Source organism: Eulemur rufifrons, chromosome 8 (genome assembly GCF_041146395.1).
Source record: "Eulemur rufifrons isolate Redbay chromosome 8, OSU_ERuf_1, whole genome shotgun sequence".
Classification (NCBI taxonomy): domain Eukaryota; kingdom Metazoa; phylum Chordata; class Mammalia; order Primates; family Lemuridae; genus Eulemur; species Eulemur rufifrons.
This window is the reverse complement of record NC_090990.1, coordinates 85752439-85767027: the sequence shown is the minus strand read 5'-3', so window position 1 is coordinate 85767027 and position 14589 is coordinate 85752439. Positions and strand designations below refer to the sequence as shown.

General features: G+C 35.9%; 2 protein-coding genes across 2 annotated transcripts in view; both read right to left on the bottom strand.

The window, feature by feature from the left end:
- RABGAP1L (RAB GTPase activating protein 1 like) overlaps nucleotides 1-14589 on the bottom strand; it is a 654847-nt gene that overhangs the window by 427700 nt on the left and 212558 nt on the right. Inside the window, exon 14 of the mRNA XM_069480240.1 lies at nucleotides 5691-5841. Coding sequence (XP_069336341.1) covers nucleotides 5691-5841 — 151 coding nt within the window. The remainder of the gene's footprint in view (nucleotides 1-5690; nucleotides 5842-14589) is intronic.
- Nucleotides 9919-10376, bottom strand: LOC138389091 (large ribosomal subunit protein eL32-like). The gene has a single exon (XM_069477254.1). The coding sequence runs from the start codon at nucleotides 10360-10362 to the stop codon at nucleotides 9919-9921; it is 444 nt and encodes a 147-aa protein (XP_069333355.1). The 5' UTR covers nucleotides 10363-10376.

Sequence of the window (14589 nt, the reverse complement as noted above, 5' to 3'; positions counted from 1 at the left end):
GATTACTATTACTATGGTTCATGACATAATAGGATATTGATAAAGATAGCAGAACCTAATCTTGAGTAGTTCCTATATGCCAAGCACTTCAGCATTCTATTTAATGCACATAAGCCCAGTTGATACTACTACCATGCTGCTTTGCAAATGATGAAACTGAGGCTTACAAAGTTGAGACAATGCTCTAAGATCATAAATTAATACATGGGAGAGGTGAGAGTCAAATCCAGGTCTATCCAACACTAGATCTTAAATCCTTTAAGAAGAAAAGACTACAGTGTGCTATAATCACACCTATGAATAGCCATTGCACTTCACTTGGCAACATAGCAAGACCTCGTCTCTAAAAAAACAAACAAAAAAAAAAGAAATGGTATACACACACATACACGTATAAATACACATATACACACTCTTGGAAGAGAAGATTCGTTTTGAGAAAAAAGAAGAATTCAAGTGGCAGGGCAAAATGGCTCACAATGACGTTATTTCTGAAAGCTTATCAATTAAAAGTGTGCTATTGTTTTTGATTTTAACAAAGTATAAAGTATGAATGTTACAAAGAAGATACTTATACTTCTACAAAAGAATATAAAACTATAATATTTTCTACATTATGTAAATAATCAGCAGTCCTGATAGGTAAGCTACACCACATATTATGTAATTACTGAAACAATTTCTGCCATGTCAAATAGCTGAGAATATGTGAAAATGTGAATGTGGGTTTCCAGGGGTCCTCAAGCCAGCCAAGTAAGATTGAATTCTCATTTCAGAAGCTCTAAATTCTGTTTGCTTGTATCTATAGGAGTAACAGGGTCATCATAATACTTCTCTCCTCCTTTCAGATCACCTCAAAAATTATGAAGAATGCTACTTTAATAGGAATAACAAGAAGTCTCAATGGGAAGCAATAAAAAGGACCTAAGATTTCAGAAATATGTGGTCTAAGTCAGCAGCAGTGGTGTCTTAAGCCTCAATGGTTTAAATCATGCAGTAGCAAACAATGGTTGAAGGCTCAAGTCTACTTTAAAATAAACAATGGAAAGACTCATCTTAAAAGAGATGTCTTGAAGTTAGCTGCTTTAGAACTGTTTCTATTACTGATCAACTTGGAAGGTTCATACACATTTCCTGACAGAAACAGAGTAGTTTCTAAATTAAACATTTTAATTTGTACACAAAGAATAGTAGAAAGTATAGAAAAGAGGTAGGATAGTACTGCTTTTATTTCTCCAACCTGTTCTTTATTACTCTTACTATTGATCAGGAAAACATAGAGAAAAAGTTTTCCTTCTAAAGGATCTTTTAAAAGACAAAAAGTAGGAATGACCTATCCCTTCCATTTCAGTTGTAAGAGTTCTCTACTTCGTGGGTTCAAATATTAATGCCATTATTTAGTAACTATGTGCCTCAGGCTCTCTGCATGTCCTATGTTCTCAATGGTAAAAATGGGAATATCAGCACTGAAGTTGTGAGGCTTACATGGAGAGGGCATATGAAAGCACAGGACATAATGCCCACCACATAACCTCATTAATTCCTTCAGCAAGTGTCTATCTAGCATCTGCTAGAGGACAGTCCTAGTGGTGAGTACTAAGGTTATAGCAGTGAGCAAAACTCAGACACCATCCTTGCTCACATAGACTGTACAGTTTGGAGTGCTCCCATGGCTCATTCTCAACTTCCCACATCCCCTGACCATGAGGAACCTTTCGCAACTGTTTCTTTATATACAGCATTGTCTCAGCCTAAACACTTGCCGCCATTCTTTGCTCCTAGGCATAACTGGCTGATCCAGTCTCTGAGTTGCTTGTGACTTTGCTTTTACCTGTGCCACAGCACTTAATCATGTTCTCATCATTTCTCTGCTTTCCGACTGCCTCCCCCACTGGACTGCAAACTCCTCAGGGATAAGGCATAAGTGTTACTTTTCTTTATATCTCTAGTGCTTAACATGGTGTCTGACACAAAGGAGATACTATTTGATAAATTAAAGAATGGATTAGTGGTACAAGTAGATAACAGTGTGTTTATATAAATCTTGTTTTCTTTCTTTCCCCCCATTTCTCAGATGGATGTCCTGAAACCTCCACAGAACTCAAGAGCCCACAGTAATCTCATTCCTACAGTACTTCTCTCTGTGTCACTTATTTAACGTTTAAGCATATACTGCTTTATAATTTTCCTCATTTCGTATCACAAGTGAGTGCTTACCATCTCTTAGGCATACACAGAGAGCTTTACATGAATTATCGTATTGAATTCTCACAACAAACCTGTAACACACATAATATTATGCCCATTTACAAAAGAGGAAATTGAGACTGAGATAGTTAAGGAGCTTTCCCAAGGTCTCGAGCTAGTAAGGAACAGAGTTTGAGAACTGAACCCAGGGTCTCCCTCCATAAGGAGCACCAGCATTTTCTCCTAAAGTAGAGCTACTACCACTTTTACCAAGTTGTGCCTGAAAACTCCTTCTGATGCTGGCAGTAGATTCAACATAATTCTCATAGATATAGACATAATAGCTCTTCTTACTAGTCCTGCTTGGTCCTTGGCTCCAAATCGAGGTTTTTGGTTGGTCTACAGCTCCTGATCTATTCATTGTCACTTGAATCTAATCCACAGTTCTTCATCCCTTGGTCCCTGTAGTCATTTCCTACTAGTCAAAAAAACATGTAGAGCTATATTTTCTATAGTCATAAGACTATAGAGTAAGATTATTCCACACTGTAATCCCAGCCCCCTTCTCTATTCAATATTACTCTCTAGCCTTGACCTACCATTATTCAGGGTGACTCAATCTACATGCCCCACTACCATTGGAAAACTCTCTAGGTCAGTAATTCTTAGGGGCTCCTACCTACTCTCTGGCAAAAACAACAAAGGCCAGTTTACCAGGAACTGCTGCCCAAATTAACCCACTACGTGTAGCTCTCCCCAATGAGATGGATGGATTTCTTGCAAAAACTACATTGCTTCATACTTTACCAGCTTTATCCAGGATCTAATACAGTGAAAAGCTATAATTTATGGAAAGGAAAAAAGAAAGAAAGAATAAATAAATGACTATACAAATAAGTCAACAGATGACCTTATATCCCTCTTCGGTGAGACACAAAATAAATTTTATTGATCATCTACATTCATATGCCAGGCCCTATGCTAGGCACAGGTTATCCCACAAAGAGCAAAACAGTTGTTGTCTTTGCTCCCCTGGACTCTAGAGTCTGCTGGGGAAGTAGATATTAATCAATTACAAACACACTATGGTAGCTCCCTCCTCTGAAGCAATGGCTGACATGGTGGTATAACAAAGTCACAAAATCAAATATATTTGAGGGCCAAAAAGGTATTATAAGAAAACGTGTAAAAAAGAATAAGTAATAGATTAGTAAACCCATGGCAAAACAGGAAGTATTAATACAAGTTTGAGCCAGAAGTGTACTATTCTTCGATGTACTGATGGCTACACAAGGCATATTTGTAGGCTATATCCAGCCTGCTGTTTAGTTGTGTTTGACACCCTGAAAAGAATGCTTCAGAATGTGATTTGTGGCTTCAACTTTTAAACTAGCACACACCTACTATAGATTTAAATGATACGCTATTTTTCCATAGTAGCCAAATCACAAGATTTCTGAAAATACTTCATATTCCTTCTTCCCTGTGTAATCTGAGGTCTCTGGTAGAGTTTTTATAAAGCAACTCTGTTTGTTCAAGCTGAATCATTTTATTAACTAACCCTTGAAATATTGCCATTCCCTTAATAAGACAGAAAACATTAACTGAACCAAAAGAAAAGGCTAACGGCTGCTGAACCATGACCAAAAAGTGCCAGATACACAAAGATCCACAAACCCAAGTAGAAGTGCATCATTTTTTCAGTCCCACCCATCAATTATTTTGTTGAAATGTGGCTAGGAAATTAGCAAATTTCTCTAGGTATACTTTTTCTTTTTTTTTAAAGACAGGCTCTTGCTATGTTGCCCAGGCTAGAATGTCGTGCTATTCACAGACACAATATAGCCTTGAATTCCTGGCCTCAAGCAATTCTCCCACCTAGGCCTCCCAAGTAGCTGTGGAACTATAGGCATGCACCATCATGCCCAGCTTCTAGGTATTTTCGTGACTAAATCAGAAGGTGGTGTGTTTTTATATTTTTAACAATCAGTTCCAAATTCTCTACAACTATTTGAACAAATTTTAAACATATTTAAAATTTCTGATTCCAGGTTTTTACATGAGAAGATGTAAGAGTTTTTATAGTAACATATGCATGTAGTTTTCAGTGACAAAATCACACAGTGAAGTTTAAATTGCCAAATGTTTCAAAATGTCCTTTATAACATGAGTTTATTTCCAAAAGTAGTTGCTTTGTCATTCATTATTATAACATTAATTCTTCCTTGAAAGAACACATTAAATGTTCATTTAAAAAAAATAACTTGGCACACAACATCTTGTGACAGCAGACTTTTTAAACCACTCATCCATTTTATGAGGGTTAAATTAAAACTAGGTAACTTGTAAATTCACTTTATCTAGCACATGCAAACTGCAAGAAAATTGTAATATTTTGGAAGTGCATATGAGTGTGGGCCCCACAGTTGTTCCACTCCACGGTGTGCAGTGAGGCCACTCCTACACCATTTGGAACAAGTGGCCATTAGTCAAGGACCTAGTGAGGCCTCAGTACCATGGCACAGCAAATATTAGTGTAGCTTAACATCCTTTTGTGCTTGTATTTAAAAAAATACAAATGGAACTTGAGACATTTTCCCCACACACACCAATGGATCATACTGCATATCTCACTAATAACGGTAGAGACCATTACTCTTAAAAAAAAAGTAAAAGTTTGGTTTTGTTTTTAAAACCTGAACTTAACAGTGACTGAATATACTAGGCACTCGGAAAATATCTGTAGAAGGGAAGGAAGCAAAGAGGGAAAGAAAGGAAGAAGGAATTACAGGGGATAAAAAGTTTTAAAAGTCAGAATATTCTGACGAACAAAGTCTTGATTATCAAAAATCTCATTTATGAACAGAGATTTTTTAAAAAATAAAATATTATTACTATTATTTAAAAATGCATGATCTACAGCAGATTAAGAAATTGGGAGGTGAAACCTAAAAGGAGACTGTAGGATCAAGGCAAACACTTATCTTTACTTCTGCTCTAAAACCAGCTTTTTGGACATAATCATAGGAATTTATAGCAGAACCAAGGGCTCCTGACACAACAAAGATTTGGGCAACAATCCACATCATTTAGATGTGATATGACATAGCACAGAAGGCCTTTTAATTTCATTATAATTTTATTTAAAAATTGTACTAGAGTAACTGTGTAAGAGTATAACTATATAACTCATACACAATAAAAAAGGTTAATTAAAAAGTTAGAAAACACTTGAAATATAAATATATTCTAATTTGGTAAATAGTTATTATAAAATCACTTGAAGGAAAAAATGAAAGCCAAGGTATAACATGTTCATAGATGACTACATGCACTCTTTCCCACTACCTAACAAGTGTTCGGGATGAAAGGCAGAAGTATTGACTGCACAACACCAATATATTTTTAAAAGAAGTTCAAAGCATTATGACTTATGGGCACTATAAAAAACAGGATTTATTTAATATGTTGTCCCTTGAAATAATACAAAAAGAGCTTCCTACCTTTGTGATGAGAATTCGGTATCTATCCAGCATTGCCTGGTTGTCATGGCAGCCTGCTAATAACTGCCAAACCTCTGCCCTCAATGCTTCAGGGACGCCATTCTTCACCAGGGTGGATAGCCCTTTTGGTCGTGCACCAAGGTTACTGTGCCTGAAAAAACAAGAAAATAAACCATTCAGACTCCCTTTACAACTCCTGAACTGCTGTCGCAGTGAGAACTATATTTGTTAGTTTACATAAAAGCATAAGCCCGGGTCGAGAGAAAAATGGTGGGAGTATGAAACGACAGTAGTGTGTAAGTTCAATGATGCCTTTGACTTTTCTTCTTGATCTCATCTTCTTTACTAGAGAGTCATGTTATTCCACCACCAAGAAAAGTATTTTCTTCCTGTCCTTTACTTTAATCATACTATAAACTTATTAATAATACTTAATGAGTTAGTTATAAATAGGCAACACTGCAACACATTGAAAGAACCATCTGAATCCCCTGGAATGAATGTATGCCAAGTTGGATAAGGATGTATGTGGCAGGGAATGGTGTACAGGAATGGGTGCTGAAAATGGATCACAGCCCTATCACACCTTGACTATACCCTCTTCTCTAAGGTCAGGCTGATTGGGCCAAGTGACAAAAGCAGGTTCCACAGCATAGGAGACATGAAATATATATACTTCAGTTTTGTGCAACAGCCACAACCTGACCCAGAAGTCCCCTGGGAAGCCCTATCTCTTGATGGCCTAACTTAGAGTTCTCTGCTCCAGCATAAACTTAAATATCAAGGATCTTCCAGGTTGAAATTATCTAATATAGGTTTTATAGTAAGAAGAGTTCATTATTGTTTGCACTTCTGGATTTGTCTCCCTGACTTGTTAGAGCTGCAAACCCCTAAAGGAAAGAAGTAACTCCTTCCTACATTCACCAGAACCTATATGATGCCAGCTTGCTAGGGGAACAACATATATTTATCAGCCTTAGCCATTCCCAAGGGTGTTTAGAATAAGCACAAAGGTAAACATCTTTTGTCCTAATGTCAATGATCACATAGTAGGTATGCTATTATGCCCATCTGACCAAGAAACTGAATTGCACTTCTCAAACTTGTGAATGTAATTCCATTCCTCATTTTTCCTGGTGCCTAGCTTAAACCTAAAGTTATGGTCTATGCCGTTTTGCTCAGACTTTCTGTCTATTAGAATTTGCGTCTCACTTTCGATCTCTTAGAGCTGACCTTGGTGCAACCATCTGGACTCCAAATCTTGACAATGCAATCTAGTTTGACCTAACACCCTAGGCTCTGGTTTCAAATTTAAACCTTAAAAGTCACAGAATCTACATATTTATTTTCTAAAATTGGCCTCCTACCTACTTCTCTAGGTTATGTACATTCTTCTACCTCCAGCCCAGACCCCAGTTTTGGCATGACTTTCCTTTGAAAATATGTCCTATACTTTCCCCATAATGTCATATCTGGCTATCTCATAAAAATACTATAACATCTATAACTCAAACAAGTTCAAGTAAACTCATGTCATTATTATTTTTAATAAACTATCAGATTTATACCCATTCTCCTTTCTTTCAGCCTCTTCTACCTAAACTTTTGTATTATTGGGTTAGAGAACCTAAGGACAATACTGATGGGCTTGAAGCAAAGTGAAGTAGAAAAGGTAGAGCTTATATGATTTAACATGCTCTGATACCATTAAAGAATATAGTTACGCTGTTAAGTGACAAAAGCAGGTTTCAAAATAGTATATAAAACTGTTATTTTAAATACACATACATACATACAATTCTCAAACTTGCTTTTAAACATACATAGAAAAAGAATATGGAAGAATATATTCCAAAATATCTGTGTAATAGAATTGAGGAGAAATCCCTTTTTATTTTCCTGTGCTCTCAGAAACATTTACAATGATCTTAAATACTTTTATAAATGTAAGACACAAAAAAGTCATTTAAATTCTTTAAATTTCTCTCCTAGATTTAAATTATAATATAATTTTAGTTAATTTGGAAAAACATCATAGATATAATTATGTTACACAAAATGTATCAAGTAGAAGGAGAGTATTAATTATTCTTGAGAAGACTGACACCTGAGTAAATTATTTGATGCCTGGAACTTCATTCCAGCTGCCCCTTCTTCATTATCCAATTGAGTCTGAGACTGCCAAAGAGTATTATGCCACAAGAGAGCCAGGATCAGTCATAAAAGGATCTTTTTTGTAATTTAATGTTTGGCTCTGATTATACTTTTTAATAGGAAAAACATACATGGCTTAAGGGTAGCTAAATTTCTGTACTTTTAGTGTATAAAACTGAGTTAATTAAATGCAACAGTGTGCATAGAACTAAGCTCATTTCCTCTGAAATTAAATGCAAAATACTCTGAATTATGAATCCTACAATGTACAATATATAAGGAAAATTCAAAGTAATTAAATAAAGTATATGCTACATGTCATATAGAGATCAGTAAGTCATCAGTGTGTATCTGTACATATTAAAACTGTAATAAATTAAATTAATTAAAACTCCATGTAAAAGAAACCTGTATTCAACCCCACATGACTCTATCACACTCTCTCTTACCACGCACATCAAAATTCTCAAGAATTGTTATATAATCACCATCTCTTACTATCTCTATTTCTTCCCCTCCCACTCATTCCTCAGTTCTGTTCAGTATGGCTTCTGTAACTCTCCTTGAAAAGTGTTTACGTAAGTGATTTATGACCTCTCTCCAAGCCACTAGATTCAAGGGACATTTTTAATCTTCTCACTGTTGACCACTCTGTTTCCCTTGGCTTCAGGGATAAAGTATTACCACCATATACCCCTTTACAAACTCCATCATTGATTTCTTCCCCTCTGTTAACCTCTTAAGTGTTCTGAGTTCTCTCTCTCCACTCTTGCCCTCAGTAATTCAACTCTTTCACTCTCTTGTCTGTAGGCAGGATCAACTATGCACATGTATTTTGAGCTCCAGAGGCTCAAAAGGACCTCAAAATCAACATGTCCGTGTCTGAACCCATATTCTTCTCCCTAAACATGGTTGTTTTCCAGAGTATTCCATTGCAGTGATTGTTACCACAATCAATACAAACTAGAAACCTAGGAGTTATTTTTGACATTACCATAATCCATCACCAAGTCTAATGGATCTTATTTTCCCAACCTCTCCAAAGTCCATGCACTTCTCTCTATATCAATTGCCACCAGTTTTATCCACCCTTGACCTCTGCAATAGCCTCCTAATATCCACTCATCCTATTACAACATATTCTAACACTGCAGGCAGAATGAAGAGAAACAGCTTGATTAAGTATTCTGTTGGTTCAGATTATTTTGTAGAATGACTTAACTAAGATTTTGAAGTCGGAGTATCTCTTTCCATACATGCATACATACACACACCCCTTAAGGTTAATAGCCAACAGTCCTCAACATTTTCCCATAATATAATTCGACTCAATTGACATTCAGCTTTTAGCTGACCCTCAGCCACTTGTTTGGCCAGGCAGAATGAAAATGTCTTTTCTCCTCTCTTAAAAACCTAGGCACTATTCTATTTATCTTTACAGAATGACATTTAAAAAGAAGTGGGTCACTCACAACACCGCTTTAACAGCCTTAATTTTATTGGTTATCTTGGTAACAGTATAGAAATTATACTATATATGGCACCCTATTACTCAAGAAATACTAATAAATATTAAGCCAAATGCTGCTGAAATACATCTATGACCAGGGAACACTTAAATAAATAAAAAAGCAATTTGCAAAAATAATCACTGCTTGCAATGTTTCTGATAAAAATATAACTACATATAGTTACTGCTTTGACACATTAATTGCAGCTATCAGGAACTTGAAAATAGGCATCTAGTTAATGACACATGCTGAATTCTGCCCTAGAAATAAGATAGATACCTAACACAAATATTTAAAAAATCAACATAAACCAAATATATATTAATTATACAGCAATTATCTAGTTTTTAATGCATGAATATAAACTCCACAGGGGTAAGAATTTTTGCCTTCTTTACTTATATATCACCTAAAACAGTGCCTGGCACATAGAAAGTATTCTATACATTTCTGATAAATGAATATATTTATGAAATGAAATATGTCAATTACTAAGGCTAAACAAAAAAAAAGAATGCTTTTTTATTTTATTTATTTATTTATTTATTGCCGTTTTTATGGCTTTATTCAAACATAAATAAAATGTGCACATGCACTGTCCATTCATTTTCTTCACTGCACAGCCTGGCATTGGGATTGGTGACTCTGATGGCCAGCTGGGCTGCTCTTTCCACAATGGCTTTGCGGTTCTTGGAGGAAACATTATGAGCAATCTCCACACAGTAAGATTTGTTGCACATCAGCAACACTTCTAGCTCCTTGACATTGTGGACCAGGAACTTGCGGAAACCACTGGGCAGCATGTGCTTTGTTTTCTTGTTGCTCCCATAACCAATGTTGGGCATCAAGATCTGGCCCTTGAATCTTCTCCGAACCCTGTTGTCAATATCTCTGGGTTTCCGCCAGTTACGCTTAATTTTGACACATCTGTCTGACTGGTGCCGGATAAACTTCTTGGTCCTCTTTTTGATGATCTTGGGCTTCATGAGGGATCTGAGGGCGGCCATGATGCTGAATAAGAGATGGCTCAAGAATCCTTTTTTAGAAGCAAACATTCTCATTGATTTTAATAGGATCAAAAACTGTCATGTGCTCATCTAGTTAATTTCCCTTGCCTTCAAAAAGGATTTTCTTGAAACTAGGCATATAAGAACTCTTTCTAATTTTAAATCTGTCCACTAGAGGAGAGAATTTCAAAGGGAAGGTGTCAATTTTAACAAAAAACAGCTGAGAATCAAGAGATGAGAAGAAAAGTCAGTGACTGTGACCACTAAGAAGTCACCAATGGAATTAAGGCAATTTTGACAGAGCAGAGGTAGAAGTAGGCGGCTATTAGATATGAAAACATGCGTGAAAAAGTTTTCTGAGAAAAGGGAAGAACTACAACTAAAATTAAAAGATGGGGCGGCATCAAGAAAGGCTGCAGATTTCTCCATCCCCAGTAACGAGAAGTTATATAACCTAACTAAACTAGATATGCAGAAGTTACACAACCTTCATTAAGAAAAGTTTCAAGAAAGGGGTTAAAGGTCATTATGAAGATGAAGAGTACATATTTTTGTCTTGATTTGCTTGTGTTTTTGCTGGTTTTTTCCTAAGTTTAAAAAAATGGAACAGTAATGTGACAAGGTGGGAAGCTATGTATGTTCATGCTTGGTGATTTTAAACTCCCAAATTTCCTCTGAGCTTAGATTTTATTTTGTTTTTCTCACAGTTTGCTGATGCTCAACTAGGCTGAGAGAACACTGATGAAAAAGACATCCGACCAGGCAGATGGCTCCTCCTGTAATCCCAGCACTTTGGGAGGCTGAAGTGGGAGGATTTCTTGAGATCAGGAGCTCGAGATCAGCCTGAGCAACAAAGCGAGACCCCGTCTCCACAAAGAATGAACAAATTATCCAGGTATGGTAGAGTAGACCTGTAGTCCCAGCTACTTAGTAGGCAGAAGGAGGGAGATCAGTTGAGCCCAGGAGTTTGAGGGTGCAGTGAGCTATGATCGTGCCACTGCACTCCAGCCTGGGTAATAGAAGCGAGTCCCTGTCTCAAAAAAAAAAAAGAATACATCTTCCCACTCGCATGACAAGTAACATAGCCATGAAGAATATAATAAAAATTTGTTGTAATAAAAGAGAATGAATAATTTGAGGGTTATTCTATTTGATAAAATAAATCAGTACCCATTTTTTTCCCTCAGATGTTCACTTAGTTTTTTTTGGTTAGAAAATCTTCCTGTTAAAAAAGTTGACTTTTATGCCTAAGTGTTCACAGTCAACACTACCCTTTTCTAGTCTTTAAAATTCTTCAACAGTTTTCCACACATTTTCAAAACCAGAGGCAGTTATCCAGAAATTATTCTGTCCAATTCCTTAAATTTCTTAAATAATATTTAAATCATCATCATTACCATTATGAATATATTCAACATGTGAAAGAAATCCTGCTCCCCCTTTCAGTTGGTTTTTACAAGTTCTGCCATCACAAATGTTTTCTTTTGCTCTCTCTCAATCTCTCTCTTCCTTTAGTTCACTTGCTTTGTTCATGTAGTTATTTCTTCAACACATCTTAACTCCAATCTCTTACAATAAGACCTCTATTACTGAACTTTTTGTATAGTCTGCTCTTAGTTTTCTTTTCCACATTATCTTTATTTTTTCTAATGATTTCAAATTAGTCTTAAATATCTTTCCTTACATTTTTCTCAGAGTATATTTAAGTATGTGAATTCTGATTTTATATATAAAGATTTTGCTTCTTTTATAGACTGATCTAGCTGTTTAATAATAAGGTCAAAATATTTTCAAAAATATTTTACTTAAAATTTCATTGAGAATACAGACTGTCTCCTACTTTAAAAAAAAAAATTCCCGGCCGGGCGCGGTGGCTCACGCCTGTAATCCTAGCACTCTGGGAGGCCGAGGTGGGCGGATCGTTTGAGCTCAGGAGTTCGAGACCAGCCTGAGCAAGAGCGAGACCCCACCTCTACTAAAAATAGAAAGAAATTATATGGACAGCTAAAAATATATATAGAAAAAATTAGCCGGGCATGGTGGCGCATGCCTGTAGTCCCAGCTACTCGGGAGGCTGAGACAGGAGGATCGCTTGAGCTCAGGAGTTTGAGGTTGCTGTGAGCTAGGCTGACGCCACGGCACTCACTCTAGCCCGGGCAACAGAGTGAGACTCTGTCTCAAAAAAAAAAAAAAAAAAAAAAAAAAAAAATTCCCAAAGCACAAAGTGTAGGGCTCTACCTAACAGGTGCTTTACCTAAATCAATCTCAAAAATATCTTTATATATAAATGCCTACCTAAATACCTCCTGATGCCTAGAAAATTTATAAATCTAAAGACTAATGTTTAAAAAAGAAATTCTGAGAGCAATTAAAATTTTTTGACAATCCTTGTATAAAAAAATACAAACTTCTCTGATTAGACAAATGTTACCCTTTCATATCAATTGTCATGACACAACAGTAATGATGACCCAAATAAAAGAAAAAGATTTTAACTGTAAAAAATCCAGCAAGTTTTCTAAAGTTCTAAAAATCAATTACCTTAGTTCTTAATAGTTCTCTCAGTCTCTTTTAATGAATTTCTTGAAATCCATTGATAAAAATATAATTTAGAAAGATAATATTTTATATCTAAAAAAAAAAAATGTATGCTGAATTTTACCTGAGAACCCTGTCAGCTCTACCTCAGAAGTCTCTCTCCATTTGGAGCTTCCTCTCCACATATAAGGCCCATGAGTTTGGTACAGAAGATCTCATGAACCCATGTGATTACCTACCAACTAGTTTCTGTTAATCAGTTTTCTTCCTATTCCAAAATTACCTTCCTAAAAGACAAAAATAAGAAAAATCACTAGCAATCTCAGCTTAAAAATATTTATTGGATATTGCCTTTACGTTGATAATTACTGAAATTGGGTGCTGGGCACATGAGGTTTCATTGTATTATTCTTTCTACTTTTGCATACATTTGAATTTTCTATAATGCTTACAGAAGCATTTATCAATTATATCACAATTATCTGTTTAAAGGTCTAGATGCCTCTATAACATAAAAAACCTTGAGAGTAGGAACTTTTATTCATCTTTAAATGAGCAGTGCTTATTAAAGTTCCTAAGAGAATGTACATGATTAAAATTTTAAAAGTTGGCTGAATGAATCAAGTGATTTATCATTTAACAGAAAAAAAAAAAAAAACCAAAACGGTCAAGAGATCTGAAACAGCCTTAGTGTTTCAATTACTTTGTTAAATGATCTGTTATGAATATGCATTCCCACCCACCTTGATTAAAAACCTCAAAGGTAGGGACTGTTGTTAACTATCTCTTATAGACTGAAATGATGTTTCATAAATGTATATTAAACCAAACAATAAACCCTGCACTTTATAAATAGAATGAAGATCTCTATTTGGTCATTTATTTAGTCATCAAAATATTTTGTTTTCCTCTCCACTATACTGCCATTCTCATAATCTCTCTTTGATCCCATGACAAGAAGCTTCAAGCACTGCTTGGGTAAGGGTATCAATTTCCCTAGTCCATTCACTCTCTTACTAGAACTTCTACATGCACCCATGAAAACTAATCCAGCAACCTACATATTTTTTTTTATTTTTTATTTTTTTATTTCAGCATATTATGGGGGTACAAAAGTTTAGGTTATGTATATTCCCCTGGTCCCCCCTCCCCCCCCCGAATCAGAGCTTCAAGAGTGTCCATCCCCTAGACAGTACGCATTGCACTCATGTATGTATACACCCATGCCCTCCCCCACAACATCTGCCCGACACCCGATTAATGTTATTCCTAAATGTGCTCTTAGGTGATGATCAGTGAAACCAATCTGATGGTGAGTACATGTGGTGCTTATTTTTCCATTCTTGGGATACTTCACTTAGTAGAATGGGTTCCAGCTCTATCCAGGAAAATACAAGAGGTGCTATATCACCATTGTTTCTTATAACTGAGTAGTACTCCATGGTATACATATACCACATTTTATTAATCCACTCAACCTACATATATTTATATAAATGGCAGCCTGCCCATATGGTCAAAAAAGACCTAGCTCTTGAGCCAGAGATCATCTAGATTCAAATACTGGCTCTCTTATTTCCCTGCTATGTGATCATGGGCAAATTACTTATGGGCTGCAGGACTGTGAGCAAGTTACCTATTTGCTGCGTATTTTTATTTGTTGTGTGTTTTTACACTAGCTACCTAACA

Bases quoted from the DNA above. Each gene is read 5' to 3' on its own strand.
- LOC138389091 (XM_069477254.1), bottom strand. From the start codon at position 10,362: ATGGCCGCCCTCAGATCCCTCATGAAGCCCAAGATCATCAAAAAGAGG.